The sequence below is a fragment of the Gavia stellata genome, chromosome 14 (assembly GCF_030936135.1).
Source record: "Gavia stellata isolate bGavSte3 chromosome 14, bGavSte3.hap2, whole genome shotgun sequence".
In the NCBI taxonomy this organism is placed as follows: Eukaryota; Metazoa; Chordata; class Aves; order Gaviiformes; family Gaviidae; genus Gavia; species Gavia stellata.
The window spans coordinates 9,259,969-9,283,180 of record NC_082607.1 but is presented as its reverse complement, the minus strand read 5'-3'; the positions used below and the strand labels follow the sequence as shown (position 1 = coordinate 9,283,180).

Sequence of the window (23,212 nt, the reverse complement as noted above, 5' to 3'; positions counted from 1 at the left end):
CTCATCACCATCATGTCCTTCAGGCATCTGAGCCGGGATGGCCTGGAAGGAAGGTGCCCTAGATGCAAGAGCATCAAGGAGGACACGTAGGTATCATACCCCCTTGAGCCATCTGCTAAAAAAGCCCCACATTTCTGTAGAGGGGAACCAGCGTGCCCAAGGCAGGGCGTGCAGCAGCAAGCTGGTCCCCACAGCCTCCTCGCCACCCAGCTCAGCCCAGCCTGTGTCGGAGCGGCTGGGAGATTTCCTCTTGGCTCAGGCTCGGGCACACGTGGCCGCTCTCCGGCTGTCAGCAACGTCTGCAGGGGCTGCCTGCGAGACAAACATCTCGTCCTTGGCACCAGGTAGGAAACAGCAAGCCGAGAGCTGCGCCGGAAGGATTTTCCCCCCCCCCCTTCTCCTTCTGCCACACAAACGAGAGGCAAATCTCTGTCCCAGACGCTTTCCTTTTTCCCTAAAACCTCCCAGCGGAGAGGGACTTCTCAAATCATGTATTTTTGTGCACAATGTTGTCTGGTACAGAGGTTTCTGCCAGAACACCAGCCCCACTCCCCTTGGATGCATCCCTGCACTCCCGGGAGCTGCTCTTAATAGCTTTACTTTTGCATTCACTTCACCCCAAAGCACTGGAAGCCCAAAAAGCAACTGCAAGCAGCTCTGCTGAATGTCCCCAGCTCCACAGAGCTGTCACAGGGGACTGAACAACTGCCTCACAAGCCAGTTACCTTCTACCAGACAAGACAACCCCAGTGCAAGGCTAATTACCAAGCCATCCATTTCAGCAGAGACTTAAATCAGGCAGGAGGAGGAGGACGCCATGGCAAACACCTCCCAAACCTCTTAGTTAGGGAGGAGGAAGCAGCCGGTCTTCCCTCCCTGGGGACCCGCTGGCCACCACACAGGGCAGGCTGTGCCTAGCTGAGCCCTAGACGTGGTCCTTGGGAGTTGGTGGCCTCCAGCATCCCGTGGCCACCTCTGCCACCTGACAGCCACCGCTCTGTCCTTGTGGAGAGGAGAGCAGGGAGACGGGAGTGGGGTTCGCAGGTCGGACGAGGCTGGTGATGCTGGGGAAGGTGCGCAGCTGGAGCGGGGAGCCCAGAGCCCCAGGCCCTGCTGCCACAAGTATTTATGCACTTCACACTAAACAGGCATTTGACTGAGACAAACCAGATCAGAAGTAATCCCTGGAACGGGGTGTCTCCAGCCTCCGTGGTCCCTAATTAACAGCTGATGGCTGAGCAGGCTCCTGGGCAAGGTCACAGCCCTCCTCTGCATTCAGAGCGTGGCTGCTGCTTGCTAAAACCCAAAGAGGCGAAAATTTAACTTCACAGACACAGCGTTTCCAGTGTCAATATTGGCACCTGTGTCCTAGGATGGGTCTACAAAGAGGATGAGGAAACATCCAGGCTCCAGCACAGGCGCTGCTGATACACTGGGATGCAACCCATCAGCGATACTGAATGCATCCAAGAAAACAGCCCCTGCAAGGCTCAGGCCCAGAGCTGAGCTGCAGGCAAGAGGCAGAAGGAGCCCTGCCCAGGGTGGTTCTCCCACACAGAGGCACAGCCACCAGCTGAGCAGCTGAAGCAACTCAGCATTTAAATTAGGTTCAAAGCTGGTGACTTTATACCCTCCCCCAGCGAGACCCAACACTCGCAGAGGAAGCTCTGAAATGCACCTACACGAGTTGCACCCTCAGCATTTATAACCTTATGCGCTGCACGAAAAGGTCAGTAAACTCCTTCCCCACCGGTAGGCAAGAGGCACTCGAGGGGTCCTGCCAAAAATAAAGGGTCATTTCCTGCCCATCACACTATGTCTTGATGGCTCAGACACCCATCCTCTGCCAGCTGCCTCCCAGCTCCCCGTGTTTCACAAGACAGCATCTTCTTCCGTATGTCCTCAGAAAGGCCAGCCAAGCACATTTTCTTCTCCCAAATATCGTTCCCCCACGATACAGTCGAGAAAGGCCACAGGCAATAAATCACAGAATCACTAAGGTTGGAAAAGACCTGTAAGATCATCAAGTCCAACTATCAGCTAACACCACCATGCCCACTAAACCATGTCCCACAACGCCTCGTCCACACGTTCCTTGAACAAATATCGCTGCAACCTAAACGTCCCCGTTTGCTCTCAGTTTGACGTGCTGCAAGGGCCCTCTCTCGCAGCACGGGCTCCAACAGCAAGAGCACTAAAACGCAACCCAGCATTTGCAGTCAGTTACGTGTCAAAACCAAGCTAAGAAGTTTAACGAGCGACAGCGTTGACTGAGAGAGTCCTCCTGAGCCAGGAGGGTTATTTACACCTGCCCCAACGCAGACAGGTCAAAGCAGTCTCGCTGACGGGGGACAGGGTTTGCCAGTGCAGAGACCTGCCTAATTACAAACATCTGCTTTGTCAGCAGGTGCAACAAAAGGAGCGAGATTACAAATTATCCATTACCTAAAATGTACAAAACCTCTTGTACTGACAGCAGCACAGCTTGGATGAAAGTTGCAGCGGTCTGTGCCGGCCGCTGCTTCCATGGAGGTGGGATACAGCACCAGGAGAGGTCTCAGGAGCAGCCTCAGCCTCTTACCAAGCCAAGCTAGTGCTTTAAAAAAGGGACCACCTTTTCCCAGAACAGGATTGCTGGGTGGGGTGTAGGTCCGATACCTCTTCTACTTCAGACCAGGAGAGCTCTGCTGACATTTGTTCCAAGGACGAAGCTGTTGAGACCAGAAGATGAACTGCTTCAGCCGGCTAACATCTTTCTGCGCGCAGTCGTGGGACACCTTACGCTGCCCTTTCCATCAAAGGGATGCCAAACCAGTGAGTGCTTTCAGTTCCTTCAATACAAGATCCGCACAAACCCATAGCAGGCTGAGCAGGTAGGATCTGGAAGGAGCCCTCCGCTCCCCATCCCCAGCTGGCATCATGGACCAGACACACATTAACGCCTCTGGGAGAACGAAAGCCATAAACGTGTCTTGTTCCCACTGCAGAGCGGTTTGGTGAAGTGGCTGAATTGCACCAGGGAAATCCCCAGCTCTGACCTTCCCGGCGCATGGAGCTAGGGATGGAGCGGGGATCTCACAGGCATCCCGGCTCACGGAAACCCCGCCTGCACACCGTGGCACAGCTGGGCACAATGCTCCCGAAGCAAAGCCCGGGGGTGCGGAGCGGACCTCCCGCCGCAGCTGGCCCTCCCTGCCCGCAGCAGGGCGGACAGCACTGCTTTCTCCTCCCTTCCCGAGAACATCATCGCTAAGCGGTTACAGGCCATCAGGCTGGAATCAAAAGTAATTGTTAATGAGGCTTTTTCTAGGGAACAAAAGCAATCAGATTCACTCTGCAGCCAAGAAGACCATAGGTTACCTTCCAGGCCTGCTCCGGACGATGAAGATGAGCTCCCTGAATCCCAATACCACCTCACTCTGGACCACACTTTAAAACCATCGACATTAAGTCAAATTTGGGAGAAAAACACGTGAATGAGAAACCTACCCATCATCCCACTAACGCCACAGCAAACTGCGTGCTCTGTTACTGGGACCATCAGGGAGGACACCTACCTCAGACATCTACTGATTAAATTACCAGCCTGAGTCACAGCACAAGGCGACACTCGATACAATTAACAAGGCCCAGAATAACTATAATTAACTGTTAATTTGGTATCAACGGCTCCACTTACACCGTGTTTTGCTGCACAAGGATTCTTGCAGGTTTGTTTCCTCCACAACAGGATAAACTCCAGTGCTGGTACAGGATATCTGGTGTTTGTTTTAAAGCACTGCTGTGCATCAGCTGCATGTTTTGGACACAAAAGCAAACAAAACCCCTTTAATGGTATTTTTTTTCCAGCTGATTTCCACAGCATTGTTTGGAGGCTGGTCCCTGCAGAACACGCCTGAGGTACCCACCTCCCCGCCGGAGCTGAAGCCACAGGGGCAAAGTTGAATCCCTTCTCATGTATAAGACAGCAGCAACCAGGGAATTTCAGGGAAGGAGAATGATAAAATGCTATTTTTGTTACCCAAAGGTTATGAACGCCAAACAAAAAACTAGTGTGGAAACCAGCCAAAACTGCCACCCATCCAAGCTCAGCCCCAGCAGGTCCCCAGTCTGGCTGTGAAAAGCAAGGAGCTGGATTCACCGCCCGGAAAAGCTTTGCGGCTCCTATAGTCTCAACTGAGCTAAACATCTCCTCCAACACTAGGTAAGTGGGGAAACACCACGGATGAATAAAGCAACCCCCAAAAGGCACGTGGGATTAGCAAAAAGGAAGCACAGGTGAGATGCTCCTTCTTCATACCGACAAAGGAGATACACGGCTTCACAAGGGAACGCACCTTTCCCAGTCCTCTCCGGTGTGTTCCTGAAATTCATTGCCAGGGGAAGGACAAATGAAAGTAGGAAGGACAAGGAAACAGTGAATCTTCTCGCAGAAAATGACAGCTCTGCAGTCCCATTAGTTACCAAAAAAAGGGACGCGTGGGGATGGACCAAAGGACTTGGGTGCTCCGAGGAAAATCCTAGAATGAATTATTTTCTCCAAAAACTGGCTGATACGAGGACTTTGGATACTGACAGGTGTTTTGCCATCACCTTCGATAAAAACAAGGGGTCAGTAGGAGACAGCAGTCATAGCCGGGTTCACGCAGCGCACAGGAGATGCTCAGGCCCTCGGCACAACTCCAAGGTTCGGTGTCACTGAGCGCTACCAGAAATGTGCCTGTGTACCGCCCTTCCCTTACTGAAAATGGGACATACTGCACATTCCACAGCAGATGTAACCACACAAGCAGTACAAGCGTGGGGCTTAACGGCGCAGCCCTTACGCCCCTGTCTTGTGCAAGACCATAGGAAAAACAGACGAGAAACTTCAGCAAACACAGCCCAGAATTACGCCTCTGTTTAAAAACACACATGCAAACGCACCGGGTCCAATTAATCTCGAGCCATTAAAGCGAACCCATTTCAGGTGACCTGCGGGTACAGTGTTCCCACAACAAACCCGATAAAGCCGGGACATTTGCAGATAGGATCCCGACAAGCAACAGCTGGCGTGGGCTAACGCCGGCTCTTGCTAAGACGGGAAGGAGGGGTTTGGGTTTAAAAAGCAACCCAACAGTCAGATACGTTCAAATTTAATTATATTCTCCCTACAGAGGGTCACACTTCCCCCGATTTAACTGGCCTGGCAAAATCCTGTAATTGCCGCTTGCATATGGAGTCGGAGAGCATTTACCCGGCGTGTTAACGAGAGCCGAGGCACGGCTCAAAAGGAGGATGGAGTTAGTCTTTAAATACCAGGCCTAGACTTGGTGGAGCTATAGATTATTTTGTGTAGTAAAAGAAGAATTAGCTGATCCATTCCAAAATGCATTTATCACTAAAATAAAAATCTTTTGTCATTTTATTTAATAGCCTTAGTAAGAAATAATTGCAGTGTCTGGTTGCTTTCAACAACATGTGGTTTTAATATTTTAATTGTTACAAACTGTTTAATAATGTTGAACAAAAGGCGTGTCCAAGTAATTACTGTGTTTATTAACATTTCTTTTGAGGACTTGATAAATTATATTACACATATACAGCACTTCAGACATTTTAGTGTTAACATATTAAATTTAAAAGTGGAAAATTAGCCAAAAGCGACCTGTTTTGGTGCAATTTAAATATTGTATTTTCAAGTGATAAGCATTGCGCATCACGTTATTTAACAATTTGGCAGTCTGTGCATTTTTCTAATTATTATGCTGCTTCATCTGGCTAGCAAATTAAAATACAGTGGGAATAATAAACCTCACAAAGCCCAGCAGGCCACAGAGACATGTGATTCCACCAAATCCATCAAAGTCAGGGATTTTTCTGAAGGGCAAATATATGCCTGAAAACTCCTCAGCTCCCCAGGGTCTCCCATCATAAAGAATAGTTTTCCCCGCTTGGAGCCGCCCAGGACGTGTCTGGCGAAGCGGCTCCGCACAACCCCACGTCTCCCCCGGGAGCACCCACGGCCGCCCCGAGCTGCCCCGTGCATGGAGAACGATCACCGCACCACCCGGACAGCCCATCTGCAGGTTCCCTGGGTGCCCCGAGCGGGGTCCGGATCCCACCCTTTGCTACCCCAAGCATCGTCCCCCCGTGGCGGGGTTAAACCCCCTTCGCCGGTCCCCAGCGCTCCGCCATACTCTGTATTTTGAGGAAAGGAGTTGAGAGAGGCTCGGGCACACGGGCATCGCGCCGTTCCCAGGCCTATTTTGTTTACGTTTGATTCAATCAAGTTGTGGCCTTTTGGCCTCTTTCCAAATTAACTTCTGGGTGACCTCTGCCGTGCCCTCTCCCAGCAGCCAGGCCGCAGGGAAACAGCCCATTAAACCTACAAACAAATATAGGACGTATTGCTTGATCAACCCACCTTCAAACGCGGCTATTTAAACGCCGGGGCATGCTTTTTTGCAAACTTCAAGTCTATTTTGTCTTCGGTCATTCGCACCTCTGGGCCTCCGGTTTTTTTTTTTCCCCCTTCCACCTAGAGCTCTGTGTTTTACTGCCTTGTAAAACTTCTAAATTTTGTTCTCATCCTCCTGTAAACCCCACGAAGAGCAATGCGAGGCGCTTTCACACGGGGCTCACCGCAGGACCCAGGTCTTTACGCCGAGCACGTGAAGAAAGGCGGCGAGATCCTGCTTGGGGGGGAACAGCTGTAATACTCCAAGAAATTGTGTGTTCCCCTTATTTCCAAGGAAATAAATCAAAGCGGGTTTCTCAGGGTCTGTGAAAGCATATTGCCTGGATTCCGATCCCCAATGGATTTTTTTTTCAAGAGCTTATATGGTAGTTAGATTTCTGGCTAGAGAATATGCAATATGATAAAAACACAGTCCCTACACGGGGCAATAAATTACAGATTGTTTGATGTGGAAACCAAAGAACTGTCAAACTCCAGTATATCTGAAATATTCTAAATGAGCCCTTAACTCCAGTGTCTGTTTCCAGGCCCTTCAGTCTTGTAAAGACACATCTCCCCCAGTTAAGTTTCCTTTTATGGATTTTATTCTCCATTTTTAGTGGGGTTTTTCCCCCCTTTTCTTCCAATATTACAATCTTCCTCCTAGAGATGGTCCTATGATAAACACCAGGTTTTATCTAAGCATAAAAAGGGATCAGAACTGGGCACAAGCTTAAACAGGTACGTGCAGTAAGGATGGGGTGAAGAATCTGCTTCAACATGTCAGAGCCCTGCGAGCACTGCAGAGAGCACACGGGCAGCTGGGGACCGAGAGGGACAGGAGGGAGAACCAAGGGTGTCACATTGGCTGAGCCGGTACCTGCAGTCTCCATCCCTGCTGCATCCTCCCACCAGCATCTCTCAGGTCCGCTCTCCAGAGCCCTTCCTGGGAGGAGGTTCAACAGGAGGTCACCAGTGTCGCAGAGCTCCGGGGACGTGGGACAAGGGACACCACAGCTCCCACCTCCATGCGTATCTGTTAAAACTTGAACCTCATCCCCATCTGTCAGCCACCTAAGCATCCCCGTGGTGGGAGGAAAATTGAGCGACCAGAGGAAATAGCTCACCTTGCACACCACTTTTTGCCTAGGGATGCTACCAAGTCACAAAAAAACTGAGCAAGACCTCGTGGTGACAGAGAATAACCTTTCAATTTCAATATAGTTTCACGTGTGGGACGAGCGAAAACCCTTCTAGCTAGAAACAGACCCCATCCACTCTGGGAAATAAAAGTTAGGAACCAATTCCAACTCACTTTCCTGAAGGTGACCCTTGGCCTCCCAGCTGAGATAACAATGCTAGTATTTATGGATGGGCTGTTCATGCCTCTGGGCACACAGCAAAAATAACTCAAATCAAAACTTGGTAGACATCTAACAGAACTGAAAAAATAATAATCCTTACTTCCAATACAGCAATAATAAACGATCTCGCCCACCAACGCATGAAAAATAGCATCACCCGCAATCACACTTTCGGGTGAAACAAAAATGGTCTGGAGTCTTGATGTGATGACTAGGCAGCACCGAGGGGGACTCATCCAGAAAGGACTGACTTGAGACTCTGGCAGTGAGCTTTATTCATTTATTTATTTTAGCTTGATAAAAGGTGCTTGAACCAAAGTAATACAATCTGGCAAACTTTTACCTCCCCTTCTCTCTGGGTTAAGTTTTCTATACTGCTTTCAGTCCCCGTGGATTTTGTTCTAATGCACAAACACCATTCTCATTTCAAACTGCAAAAGTTTGATGAGACTTTCTCATATATATGTGCGCACTTACCCAGATTCAGTTTGAGAAGACACGAACTAATGAGCATGACTTCCACACATGACACATTCACCAAACTCAAGCAAGCTCGAAAATGTGGCATACTGCTGAAAGAACACACATTTTTCAGCCGTGTGAGCAGCTTGGAATAAATCGAAGCCAAGTCAAATTACAGACATTACAGACATTAGCAAAAATCTACAAGTAAAAGTAAAAGCCGTGGAACTTGTAACAAAAATTGCACCAACTAGCATGGCTCCTGAGTCTACACATATCCACAAAATCCAGGCTGCATCTCCAACACAACACACGGGGAGGAATTCATTACATGGTTCTAGATTCACAATTCACTGGTACTCACGTGGGGAATCCAGTTTACAGCTGAGCGCTACAAGCACTCGAAAACATGTTCTTTTCTCCAAAAGATTCTCGATGTTTGAAAACCCTTAAAAGCCGCTGTTGGCTTGAGCTTGGCGGATCAGGAAATTTTGACCCCTCCCCAGCCCGGGAGTCCCCACCGCTTCCCGGATCCGAAGCCAACACCTGAAAAACACAACTGTAATTCATTCGGAGCTGCTCCTTCCACATTTTCTACTCTTTGGCGTTCGAGATGCATTCCAGATGTGAAGGAGAGCGCTAAACTTCAGTAGGCCAAGAAAATACGTGTGATGGTGAGCTATGACACCCCAAATCCCAAATTTAAGTGACCTCCGCAGTTGTTTTCCCAGTATATAAGCTACCTACCATAGATGAGAGACCGTCCACAGGAATAGCTAAGTTCATAATTAATTTTCATGAATCGCTTTTCATTTTCTCCTGTTTTTATTCTCAATCCCCCTCTTTCTCAAACACAGCTTTACAAGAGGGTTCGATATTTTTCAGACTCTTACATTTACGCCATTTAAACCAAACCAACTCACCTGCCCCCCATAACACATTCCAATCAGATATTGCAAGCCAAGGAGGAGAAGTGCTGTAGGAGATCATGACCAAGCTGACCATATTCACCCCCTTACCACTATTTTTCCCAGAGCAGCGGCTGACAAAGACACTCTGCTGCTGCAAACAGCTGAGTTCAGCCCGGCGATGTTTACTCAGGGTCTCTTGTTCCACAAATCTCCGCTCCTCAGCAGCCTGAACTGTTCAGCAAAGACCTAACTTGACCCAATCTGGCAGCCAGCATTTCACAACCACTTTATGTCAGCAGTTTCAAGTACGCTAATAACCATGTTTTGTTCAGTGCGACTTTCTCACTGTGAACGGCAAAATATCATTATCACCTGCAGGTTGAAGCCTGCCCTCTACCCCATTTAATAGAGAGCTGATTATGCTATTTCCCCCCCCCCCCCCTTTTAATAATTATGGGCTGTTGGCAGATGGCATGGCTCGGCGCGGGGAGGCATGCGGGAACGCAGAGCAGGCTGCGCTGCCGCTGCCCATGCCGGCTCCCGCGTGCTGGGGTGCTCCCGGGACTCCAAATCCCTCACTGCATCCCAATCCCAGACAGCCGCTAATGAGGCATGCCTGCGTCGGAAGGTGCAGGGGTTAAACCGTGAACTGCTATGAAAACAGTCCCTGGCAGTCCCGGGAGCAGGAAAGCAGAGGTTAGCAGAAAAGTCGCTAAGCCAGCAACTCCAGACAGACCAGCCCTCGCAGCCCACCCGGGAAGCAAAGCTGGGCTTAACCCCGGGAACCCGCCGCTGCCCAAAGCCTCATGCCGGAGCCACCCTGAACAAAGTCCCCACCGGTAAGAGCTCTCTCGGGAGAGACTGGGCAGCTCAGCTGTATTAACAGACAGCATTACCACCCGAGTATTTGCCCTGCAAAGTCCCAACACTGTGTGTCCCTGGAAAGCACAGAGGTCCAAGCTATCAGCCTACTGAAAAACATCCCCTCTACGAGTTACTCAGTGACACAGAGAGGAGAGCGGAGTCCAGAGCCAGACCCCAGCCCGGCTGGCCCGAGGCAATGCTGCAGAATTGCTCTGGGAGGTTAACAATCGCAAGGTTAATGCCGTGCAGAGGTGCCACCTAATCCCTTGGCAGCGGTGGGGCTTGTTCGCAGACCTAACCTGGCCTAGCATGATGGGTAGAGACAAGATACTGCTTGTCCTGGCAAGGATGCCAGGTCTGAGACCGTGGGAAGGAAGCTCCTTCCCCAGTGCAAAGGGTCTCACCCAGCTCTGCCATTTCCCCGCTCAATGGTAACCCACCCCAGTAGTGACTGGGACTGGATGCCCAGGGAGGTACAGCAAAGAAACAAGTGACCCGCTCTGCCAGCCACAAGCTATGCCAACGGGGACTCCTCTGACCAGAGGGGACATCAGGCACATGCCACATAGAACCCTGCCAGCACCTCACGCATGGGGCACCACAGCAGCTCCATCTTTCTTGGTCCCCAGTCATGTGGGGGATGGATGTCCAGCAGAAACGCACTGCAGGAATGCATCCACAGATCCTCCCGGGTGCAGGCTGAGCCCTGGAGAGCTGCAACGCACGTGCCCTGCAGCTCCCGCTGCACCTGCGGAGCACCACGCCAGCGTGCGTGAATCAGGACTGCCACAGGTGCCCTGCGAGCCCGGTACTGCGCGGGGCCGAGGCAGCACTGGCTCCGCACGCAGCTCTGGAAGATGGAGATGCCCTGTGTTGGCTGGCTGAGCCCGAAGAAAGCGTGGGGGAGGCCAGACTGATTTGGAAACCGCCCACTCTGGAGCCATCCCTGCTGGCACGCCGGCAACAAACCTGGTTGATGTGTTTCAGCTTGTCAATAATCTGGCTGATCACTGGCTCAGGACCTTTCATCTTCACCTCGTGGTTGCCAGGCTGAGCTTTTGCTCCGTTCCTTGTGATTTGGGGACTGTACCTGTGGAAGTGAGAACAGAGGAGACCACAATGTGATGGGCTAGTATAGAGGAGATCTTTAAAGTTCAGTACAAACAAAAGAAATCCCAAGATAAGCACCAGCCCTTTCCAAAACAGAGAGCACAAAACAGTTAATAATGACAAAGAAAAGGCAGAAGATTCCCATAAATACTTCTGCTCTGCCTTTGCAAAGCAGTAAGATGATGTACTTGTATCACTTGAGGACAATGAAGTCCTTTCCAGTCCATTAGTAACCAAGGAAGACATTAAACAGCATACAACAGGGATAAATATTTTCACATAACTTGCACCCAAGAGTCCTAAAAAAGCTGGCTCAGAAATTCTGGCTTGCTCATGTTTGTTTAAAATAAATCTTGGCAGACCACAGAGACTCCAGTACAAGAGCGGTAGTGTTGTGCCCACAGCCAAAAAAAATGAGTGGGATGACCCAGTTAACTGCAAGCTGATTAGCATAACATCAACCCCCTTGCAAAATAATGACTATCACTGATGTGTGATTTCAATAATAAAGAATTAAAGCATCGGAATATAATTAATGCTGTCAACATTGCTAATGGAAAATAGGTGTTGTCAAACAATCCTGATTTCAGTCTTTGATGAGATCCAGCCTTAGGGATCAAAGTAACTGCTTAGACAGAACGTACCTTGACTTTGGTACAGTACTGGGCTCTGCACCACACGATATCTCGATTTACACAGGTACCGTGCAAGGCAGTAAAGCACCCGTAAAGCAGATCAAGAGCCGTCGGAGAGATGTCCAGGTGCAGCTCTCCACAGGGACCCTCCCTGAGCTGCCAGGGCAGCTCTGCAGAGGAGGGCGGCCAAGCCTGCGCTCAGCTTTTTCACTGGCGATTAGGAAAGAAATACAAATTCACTGCTGCAAAATTTATGGAATGGCCAAGTTTATCAGAGCGATAGAAGTGAGGAGAAGAGGGACAGAGGGACCACTGTATGCTTGCGTTTGGAGAAATGCATTTCTACACTCAGTACCTGGGTGACAGCTCATGATGCTCAGGACGTGAGACAAGTGCATTCGCACCAACCTCAAACTCGGCTTCAGGACCAGAGCAAGCAGTTGCCACCACTGACTGCTGGCAGCCACAGCAGTGGCACAGAGCACACTGGTGCCTTCTCGAGCTGTGGGTTGTTGGCATTCATTGTAGCCCCAGTGCCGGGCCGCAGTACTCTATAAGCACAAAACAAGTCCTTGTCTCCAAGAACTGACAGCCCGAGCACACGCTGCCAAACCCCAGCACAGCCTACGAAAGCGAGATTGCCGAGATAATGCCAAGCATCAGTCTGCTTTACTGTACGTCTTTTTCCGGTGCCGTGGGTAAACACGATGAATATTCCTTTCTGCGATTCATCTCCTACACGTCATGTCCTTACCCAACTCCCAGCACCAGCCCCAGTGACTGCCTCCCCATCTGCCAGCTCCCCCCTCCCCTGCCCACTAATCCTTCATCCCCACGCTGCCGGGCGAGCTCAGGCGATGACAGTCGGCCCATTTCACGGAGGCTTTGGGGAGGAAGTGGGACTTCAGCAGGGATTTTAAGGACGGGAGGGAGATGGGAGGGATGGTGGGGCCAGCTCAGGAAGGATGCTTTGCTGGGGGAGAAAGCAAGAGGCATGGGGACATTCAGTCACAACAGCTGTCGGGGCGCACTGAGGGTTTCGGGGATACAAGGGGGTTGGCCCCACTTAAGCTCTAAATTAGGAATGAGACAGACTCAGACATGTGGGGATGCAAAGGCAATCCCGGATTTATACTGGTACAGCAGGAATCTGCCCCGACCTAAATATTTGCATCATTTAAAATACAGGACTGAGGCTGATTTCCACTCCAAGGCTTTTTCGGAGCAGGAGTTATACGTATAGGAGCGCTCTGCATCCCCAGCACTGGACACTCCCCATACACAGCTCAGCTGAGGGCTGATGACCCCACAAGATGCTTCACTGAAAGAGATGACAGATGAAGAAGGATGGGAGAAAGGAGGTGTTTGTGCCTCTAACAGAGGAGCACACACCCATGTATATTCCCGTTTCCAGACATAAACAGCTTGTCCAGGTACAAGAGAAGTGTCACTGCAAAGCAGAGACATCAACGTGGGTCTCCCAAGCCCCACCAGCTCCTCAACACTGGGGTAGCTGTCTGAACAGTCAACCCACCACGCAAGCGCTTCAGCTGCAGCTCAGTGCTGCCCAGGCGTACCATACCAACTCCAGCAGCTCTATTCTCCACCCAGACACCTTTCCCCATGCTGGTGCCTCCAGTTAGGACTCGATGTATTTATTTATTTTTTTTTAATAGCTGCATTATCCTGGGAAGTACAAAACACAGCTATACCTGAGACACAATAGCTTCCAGTTGCAGGACTGCGTGCTCTGAGCACCATCTCGTGGGAAGACGCTGCTGCCGCAAGCACAGAACTGCCCGGCTCTGCAAATACTTGGGCTTAACTTTTTGCAGGGGAATAAGGCATTGGGAGCAGCAAACCATTAAACCTGCTGCTTATTTGTCACACAGTCACTTAATGCCACTGTGCCAACCTGACAAATACATCTGGCAACTGAACGTAACCATCCACAAGACACGTGACTTTTTAGATGCCAAAGAAATTACCATTTTTGATGTCACTGAAAACTTAATTTAGAACACTGACGGATCTTTGAAGTACATTGCTGAAAAGTCTCCTGTGGTTTAAGAGCTTTAACTAGCAGGATAAATCTCCCACAGGTTTTAGCAAGAGCAGAACCAAGCCCATTTGGTGCATACCTAAATTAATACAATCTCTCTCCTCAACAGTTGTATATAAAGAAACTCAATAGCTTGGGTTTGAGTGGGCAAAACCCCTTCTGAAATCCACGCAATGACTGCCAGAGGGGACCTCTGTAGCCTACGCGATGTCGTACAGGAGAGAGGAACACAGCTATGGCAGGTCACCATAACTACGTATCCAAAGACTGAAATTGTCCTCCAGAAGACAGAGTCCCTGGCGAGACCTCGGTGACCGCGGTGGAGCGGTGAGGCTGTCGGATCACCTTCCCCAGTGGGATGAGTCTACCAGAGAAGGAAGCAAACCCAAAAGCATTTGCAGGGGGATCTCTCCCTGAAACAGTGATGCTGGAGAAGCAGAGTGCCTCCGCCTGCTGCTTCCCACCTGGCCAGGTACAACCTAAGAGCCAGAGACGAGCTCCTGCGTGGCTTGGGTGCTTCAGGACACGCTGCCTCCGCACTGCCGAGCTGAGACCTCTCGGCGTGCTCGGGTAGGAGGGGGACACCAGGTCCCCCTCGGCTGTGCCCCTCTTTGCCCACGCACCAGGGCCGGGCTGGCACGCATTCAGGCCCAGGGGATGCAGCCAGCTGAAGGGTTAAAGACTTTGAAATGTAGCTTCAGTGAGGTATGGACATTCCTGAAATGCCAGAAAAGCTGGAAAAGGCAGCTGGCACCCCTCCCTGCCGCCTGGGCCAAGCAGCCAGGCCTTAATATGGCAGAGAGATGCCTTTGCAGCCCCCACGGAGCTGGAGGACAGGGGGCTGCCAGGGCAGTCCCCATGCAGGCTCCCCTCTGTCCCACCAAGCTGCTGCAGGGCTGGTGGGCTCGCAGGTCCCATTGCAAAGCAAAGCCAAGGCGTCACCTTCCTCCCCTGTTCTCCAGCCACAGCGCAGAAAAGAAGAAATCTCAGAGCCATCTCGAGCTGCTTTCAACATATGCCAATAAAACAGCCCCTTCTGCAGGACACTTGTGCCACTCCACGAAAGCCATCACATACCTCTGCCATGGTGATATCGGCATTGAACAGCAAATATGCACAGTGGTTAAAGTCCACCCTGTGGTCCCAGGGGGTCCCTGCGCCAAAGGGATATCAGTGTTGCAACATGAGCATGGTCTGGCTTTCACTTCATAAACAAAGCCCAAAATACTTTCCTCTTTGACGTTGTCTCGACGTCAGTCAGCAGCATCTCTTTGCCCGGGCTCCCCGGGTATGGGCTCCTCCTGGGGAGATGGTATTTTCCAAAGACAAATGTCACATTGTAAAATGTGCTGATAAGCAGCCCTCGCTAAAAACGACTTCAAAGACAACCACCTGATGAAAACACTAATGATCTGAGGTCTTCTGTGGGGATAGCACAACTACAGATCCTTCCTGCTCCTTCTCATCCACCAGCCATAAATGCCAAAGTATGCAGTCATATTAAGGGATTTTTCCCCTCCCTTCCTCCCCACCATCCACAAACGTCTCCTGTGAACGTTTAGTCATTCCAGTCCAAATGCAGCTCTTTCCAGGCTTTTATTTCAGAGCAAGGAAGACAAGATGACAAATGCAATTTAAATATATGGCAAAGAATGTAAAATGTGCGTTCATCCTACTTGGCCATGCTAGGCTTAGAGATGAGTTACTGCAATGCCTGACGTGCAATTTAGAGAAAGTAATCCTATAAGTCAAACATAAAGAATTACACCTTTTAGAAAAAGGAAAGTAAGTTTGTCATTCAAATAACAATTAATTTATGCCTGCCTTCCAGTTGCAAAGTATTTATTCAAATGCAGCTCTGCAATTTAAACAGCGTGGTATTCCTTGCAGGCGCTTCCTCTATCTCTGTTCACTGAATCATACTTGTTTGAGGGAGTGGATGGGGGACAAATACAACACAGACTGCTACAAGACCGCACTACAATACAAGAGAAGAGGTTTCATTGCACAGGACTTAATAACCGAGCTTGAGAGAGCGGCATTTCCAGCACCCGCAATCCCCTGAAGCTGCTCTGCATTTCAAGATGTGACATACTACAGGCCATGAGGGCTGGTGACACCGAGTCCTCACCACACAGGAGGCAAAAAGATACGGAAAAGGGAGACAGGAAAGAAAAGTTTCTCCCCCACACTCCTAGCAGGAACCCAAGTCTTACCTCCAGCTGGTTTCCATGGGTCAGTAAAGGTTGGTGCAGTGGTGATGCCAACATTTAACTCTCTCTGGCCCTGCTGCCTGTTGGTTTAGTGGGACAACCTTAGCGTCACATCAGTGGTGCAAGCGGCAGGAGCCAGAAGGCTGAAAGAGCTGCTTCCAACCCACTCATCCCACCCTACAGACAGGGAGTAACTTCTGGATGAGTCCATAAGCCTCCAGGAAGAGGCGACAACTTCTTTCCCCGATGGTTTCCGCTCTAAAGAGAGACTGCCCAGAGATACCTGGTCAGTCACACCAATACCCCAGCCCAGACACGGGCTGGGTGCGGGCTGCAGGCCCGACAAGTGCAGGTCCACCCCAGCTGTCCTCTTCCATATGGGGTGCACAGTCCCACCATCCCTTAACCATATGCAGCATCTGTTATACAGGGGTGCAAGTGGCAGGAGGGAGGTGGGGGTATATGGTGCTCAGGTGCCTTCCTGGCTTGCAACGTGCACTCAGTTGCTTGCTTGCAGTGAGTGCTTGCAGTCATTGCAGAGCTCGCAATGCTGCAGTCAATTTACGCCACCAGCAGCTCTGAGCAAGCTTCTTCAAAAGGAAGCAGGAGGATCCAACGCTCTCAGCGGGGAGCATTCTCTCCTAAATGAAAAGGAGCCATTTTCTGCTGGATTTCTAAATATCAACACCTTGCAGCCTGGTCTCACTTCCACGACAGCCCTCCGAGATCCTGCTGTATCAGTTTCCTGCCAAAGGGAAGCGCTGCCTCTTCCCAAACACCCTATGCAGTGTACTACAACCGGTAAGCGTGCTGCAGATGTTAGCTTGGTTATAAACGTGAAGTCTCAGGTAATCACCTGGTTCTGGGAGGTGGGATTTCAAGAAGGAACAGCAAAAACTGTAATATTCATAGCAAAACAATGGGAGTTTGTAACGTTAAAGGACAGCCTGAAGTCTCCCTCCATTCTTACTTCAGTTGAGTAAAGTTCAAGACAAATAGATTATAGAAAAATTGGCTAAACCTGAGACCAAGCCGCAGGCTTAATAGAGGAAGATTCATGATTGTCATTTCTGAAACACTCTGGAAACAATTACGGCCACTCAATAATCCCCTGAATTTGCCTACTATCCTTTCATTATAGCTTACATTTGCTACAAAGCTGTGTTTTATGTGCTTGAAAAGTTATACAGCCTCCCTCTTTGGGGACTCCATTGTATCAGATATTTTGCAGCACTGCCAGAAATAACCAAACCCTTCATGAACTAAAGGGTTATTGCTGGCATGGAATTTCCTTTGTTCCAATTACAGAATCTCATTTTTCTCTCTTGCTTCCAATTGTGCTTTCATTGTTTATGATTTGTATGATTAAAACAAACCACAGTACATTGGCAACAGCAGGGAAATGTGAGACTTCTAGCTTGAATCTGGCAAGGTGCTAAAAATATATTAATTTGGAATTGGTGTAAAGAGAACAAGAGTTATGCGGGTGATTTAGATTAATGCACAAGTTTGTCTCGAGAAATTTGGAAGTGGCAGTATCTAACAGTAATACTTAATTCGCTTACAAGTTTTGCAGCGGGCAAATGTTGCTGTCATTCTATTCAGAACAGCTTGAAAGGAATATACTTGTGTAAGCAGATTATTAAACTCTGAGAATCTAGATTTTAATAGGCTTTTAGTATTAAATGCTGCAAACCCCTGATACTATATATAAGGCCCAAATCACCTTTGAGATTCAGATGCCTAACTCCCATAGTAACTGAGATGAGTTCAATAGCTCAACACCCACTTGACTTAAGCTGCAGTCTTTAAATGAGCTAATTATTCAGTCAGGACTTCAGTGATAACAATCACTCTCTGTTTTTTCTCTACATTGGATGGAGATAAGAGAGGCTGGACAACATCACCTCACCACCCAACACCACCAGCATGAGGGCAGGTGGAAGGATGGGGCATGAAGACTAACAGAGGCAAGGAAGGGCATGATGGCAACCCTCGCTGTTGCACACCCACCCTGTCTACGTGTCCAGCTCTCTGCTATTTCAGGGAAGTGCCTCTCAATTAATTGAGTCCAGGAAAGCTGCAAAGAGGTGCACAGGGATGCACAGAGACAGAGGGAGATCCAGCAGGTCTGGTCCCCAGCTACCACAAACACGCAAGCACCGTGACCCCTCAAGAAGCTCTTTGCAAGTGGTGGAGTGTGCCATGTGGCTTTTGCTGTGAACCTTTGTGGCACCCCATAAAAGCACAATATGTTCTTGTACACTTTGAGAAGTGTGAAAAGCAGTAATATGTTGCCTTTTATTTTTTCTTCCCACTTTGGCTTATGTTCTTCAACCACGCAGCAACAGCACAGCAAAAGACACAGGCGCTGCTCTGCATGACCAGAAAAATCAGCCTTCCTTGTATGGTGCCACTGTTTGCAAGCCGTTATTTCAAGGCACCATGTCCTAAACCCACATAAGGGATGGCAACCTAACTATTAACCCATAGATCAAACCTCAGGAAGGAGGATGAATTCTTGACATTAGATGGTCCAACCTGGAGAAGTAAATGAGATGGACAAAGGACCACAAAGTAAGACGCAGGAAAAGAAAACGAGGGATGAATCGTATTAAAAATGCTAGAATACACAAAGCAGGATGAGTGATGCTGACCCACCAGTAGAGCACATTGCACGTCATCCCAGCCACAAGCTGAGGTGTAGAAAGCCCTTGGTCAAGCAGGTCCTCAGAGCTCTTAATGTCAGGGGGTTGCAAGGAGCTGCACCAGGCAAGGAGTGCACCCACTGCATGCACAACCCTGCTCCGTTGGTGGGAAATCTCAGAGCCAGGGATGAAACAAGAACATAGCTCAAGTAGAGTCAGACCTCTATCACCACAATGAGCAAAGTAGAGTTCGCACAGGACTGCACTGAAACAGTTCATTGTGTCAGGAGAAAAGCACAATAAAATAGTCCAGCCAGCTGCATTGCATCGGATTCCCAGATGAACGTGCCACATTCAATCAGGGCAGAGTGAGTTAAGGGCAAGGAGGAAACAGAGGACAGTTCAAGGCTCAAACTGGGAAATGAGACCCAGTGGAAAGCCACTGAGCACATCTGGTCCCCGGGGAGGAGGGACACACTCACTCTCTGCCAATAGCAAAGCACTGGGATAAACAAGACAGTAAATACTGATTCAGAAAAACCACAAGAGAAGAAGCGTAGGGTGCAGAAGGGACTGTTTGCGTCAAATAGCAGGATACACATTGTCGGTATTATCTAGCACTTGAGTGTGTTGGCAAGGGGCTGTGAAGTTGCTATTCCAGGCTTGATTTAACATGCTATAGGAAAAGGGCTTAGAAAAACTAGTAAATTTGGTTGGGACAGAGAGGTCAGGAAATGGATAAACCAGTAGGGCTCCTCTCTAACTTAATTAACACTCGGGTACTGCATTAAAAGATGTGAGAGGTAAATAGCCACAAACCCTACAGGAACACCACCAAAGCCCAGACATGTCCATATGGATGTTCACGCTGAGCTCACTGACACAGCAATGCCCGAGCAATTTTATCCGTTGTCTGCGCAGCACCAGACATGGGAACACATGGAAACACGGCATCCACCCAGTCATCGCTCTCCCCTGGTCTTCACCTTATGCTGCAAAGCTTTTAGCAGCTTCGGCAGCTGCTTTCTACTCTACCCCTAGGGTGGGCACCTCATATTACTATAGGAATCGCAAGGTGTCTTCCTCGAGCCCCAGCTGCCACTCCATAGAGACATGGGTGGTCTTAGATTTTCCTACAGATGTCCCAGAAACTCGAAGGGGTCTCAGGTTGCACGTGGTACCCACGCTCAGGCAACGCAATCCTGCCCTGAGGTGAAACGTATCCAGCTACAGCAACCACGCACAGCAGGTTAGGTGCAAGGCATGAGTGTCTCCTCCCGTCCAGCCTGCTGAACTTCCAGTCAGGAAGATCTGATTTGCAAAAGCCAATATCCAACAAAGCAAGAGAGAAAGATTAAGATATAAAGTATATTTTACATGCATAAAAACTAGAAAATCAGACCCTTCTTTCTGGCAGCCGTTACACGTGTGGGACAACTACCAGGTCAGCATCCTGAAATTAATACTAGATATTCAAGAAACATCAAGTTTCTTGCAAAAAGTGGCAAATTGGAGTTTGATGGCCAACAACCGCACATCGGTCTGGCAGGAGAATTGCTGTAACCACACCAGAAACACTCCAGTACATAACGCACATTCTCAGAGCAGCTTGCGAAAGAGCTCCTACGCGGTGAACAGCTGCTTGGCTCCCTCTTGGGGAAAACACTGAAATAAAGAAACTGGTGGTTTGGGGTACTCGAGCACCATTACCTTAAATGCTCCTGACTTTCAGGAATCCTCCCAGACTCTCTGAAAGAGACGCCACGCTGGGAAGTCCAAGCACGTGAAGCAGAGAGTTTTGGCTCCAAGTGAAGCAGTGCAATTGGCTTTAGAGACCATTTTCACTACACATTTGCTTCTATTTGAAAGATTCTGCAAATGGGCCCTGGGAGAGGAGGATCCTGGACCACTATCTTAGTTCAGCTTTATTTAGCTGAGCTCCTCCTGTAGTTTCATCGGCAGAAACACCACCAGGTATGAGACACTTTCTCAGCCTATGGAGACGAGAGGGTCACCCTGGGAAGCGTTACGGCTGCAGATGCTAAAAATACAAGGTGGGAAGGCAGTCGATGTGTTTAAGGGGCAACAGCTATTTCCATGTTGTGCATCCATTTGCCCTCCCTCCAGAACACCCTGCCTTCACGGGGGTGTTCAAATCTCCTCCTCTGCGTGAGCCACCACTCACACCGCTTTCTTTGCTCAGCCAGCAAGAGCTTCTCCCTCCAGGATACCGCTGATGTCCCTGCGAGGGGATGGGGGATTTAACTCTCAGCACCCCACGTTGCTCACAGCAAAAAACCTGCAGTATCTGCCTGCAAGGGACCCGTTACTAATATTTCATAGGAGCTGGCAGAGGTGGTGACATTTGTGCAATAGAGCACAAGGGAGCAAGGAGGAGCAGAGTGGAAAGGCACGCTTTCTTCAAGCACAACACAGGATTTAAGCCTCAACTTAACAGCCAGGCAGCCAGGGGCTGAAATCTTGGTGCCCCCTTCATGCACACACACTTTATCCTCTCCCTGCCTTGCGCCTTCCACATGCCATGGCACCTACGTGACCTGCCGTACTGTGCCACCAACACCGCAGCATTGCGGCAGGGGACCTAGGGTGACATCGCTGCCTACAATGGTCCACTGGTATTCTCAGCAGAAAGCTGGAGAGGGCTATAATCTAAAGTCATGTTTAATCCACAAATAACTCTGAACTTATATTTGCGGGAGGATCTGGTCTGAGCACCTTCCCATTGCTGCCACTTCCCCCAGCCGTGGCGTCAGCAGGACCTGGCCGTGGCCCCGGTGAGCTGCCATAAACAGAGACCTCACCCTAGGTCCTCCCCTGCAGAGCTGCAGTGTTTACAGCACTGTCTTAAGAAGTTTTAATTAACAATCAGTGAGACAGTCTTGAAATAATCTTTTTTCTTCAATTGTACTTTTCACTTAGGCATTCAAACTCAAGATTTTCTAGAAATAGGTACAGATAGAGGACACATTTTTCCTCAGGCAAAATAAGCACATTTTATGAAGTGTGTGATCTTAGATGCTTGAGCAATTTTTTTCAAAATGTAGTTTGATGCTATTTTGGTCCCTTCAGTGTTTCAGGTCAGTATTGCAAGTACGGTCTATTTACCACCTGAGGTTACTGATCAAGAAGTCATAATTAAGATCTCAACATTTCACCACTTCCTGATTTTATTTCTGTTTCTTCCCTTATGCAAACTGCTTAAGAGCAAAGGATGCTTTGCAAAGTAGGGTGATTAGAGGAGATTTATGTATAATTATAAAAAACATTTCCAAGTTCTATTTCCACATTCTTTAACATTCCTGAGGGATGTTTTTTGCAAGAAAAAAAATCTCCATTTCTATTAACACTTCCTTCCCCTTTATGCTATTAATCCTGTACTTGCCTGTCTTCATTAACCTCACAGTTACCACCAGGACATCCTCAGAACCAGCAAGTGGGGTAAGTAAAAGCAGCCAGGGCATGAGCTGGACCCTGGTGTGAATGGCTCCATCCAGAGAAGACAGCCAGGGCTCGGTTGCAGGAGGATGGTCAGATGGCAGTAGTGGCACCACCGGACCTCAGTGGTCCTGACCTCCTCCAGCACAGAGCCACGGCCAAGGAGAAACCCAAGAAGGTGGTCTTCCTTGTCACTCCTTGGATGGGGCAGGGGATGCCAGCCATGCTGTCCCACTACCACTGCACAGAGCCAGGTTGGAGACATCCCCACCCCAACGCAGTGCACGGTGGCAATTGCCCCCATTGCTACTGCAGAGGAGCTACCCCTGGCACCGTGGTGCACCCTCCCATGGGAGCACGGCTGTGCTGAGCTGCTGCTGCTCTCCCCTCTTGGCTTGCCACTACCCACCCACCCCGACTGAAACCAGTGATGGCTGCAGGGTTTTCACAGCAGAGTGCAGAAAACTCGGTGGAGGGCAGCACACAACCACTTCTCCTCTCCATGCAGCGCGCATCCATCTGAGCTGCAGCACAGGTGGACACTGGCTCTGTAAAAGATTTCTTAAGGGAACAAGCAGTGTCCCCGCCACGCACCACTCCTGTGCCTGGTTAACAAAAAATAAGCAGTGCTGGGGAGAGGGAGAGGAAGGGAGACTTGATTCACCTCTCCACGACTTCTTGTCCGTTCCAGCAAAGAGTGTCGTTCTGAACAGCAGAGCTGTGGTTGCAGATGTACTCTGGCAAGCTGCTGTAAAAACTGCTGTGGGACTTCAGCTTCGCAATGAGTTCCCTGGAAGAAAGGGGGGGAAAAAATGGTGCTCAGTTAAAAGAGGAAAAGAAGATGGGGTTGGTGCATTTTAACCAGTGAAGGTAGTCACACAAACACAAGAAAGCAGCTGGGTGCAAACAAACCACGAAGCATCGGTCTTATTTCTGACCTCAAGTAGCATTTTGCATCATCCCCTGATGTTATTTCAGTCAAGGGCTGAACCCGTGTTTCTTAGGGCAAAACCACTGGTGACGGGAGGGATGCTGGGGCCGTAGAACC

The 23,212-nt window shown here is 49.5% G+C and overlaps 1 protein-coding gene across 1 annotated transcript in view; it reads right to left on the bottom strand.

Moving 5' to 3' along the window:
• GPC3 (glypican 3) overlaps window positions 1-23,212 on the bottom strand; it is a 155,789-nt gene that overhangs the window by 34,610 nt on the left and 97,967 nt on the right. The window contains exons 5-6 of the mRNA XM_059824489.1: window positions 22,829-22,954; window positions 11,010-11,130 (exon numbers count right to left, since the gene is read on the bottom strand). Coding sequence (XP_059680472.1) covers window positions 11,010-11,130; window positions 22,829-22,954 — 247 coding nt within the window. The remainder of the gene's footprint in view (window positions 1-11,009; window positions 11,131-22,828; window positions 22,955-23,212) is intronic.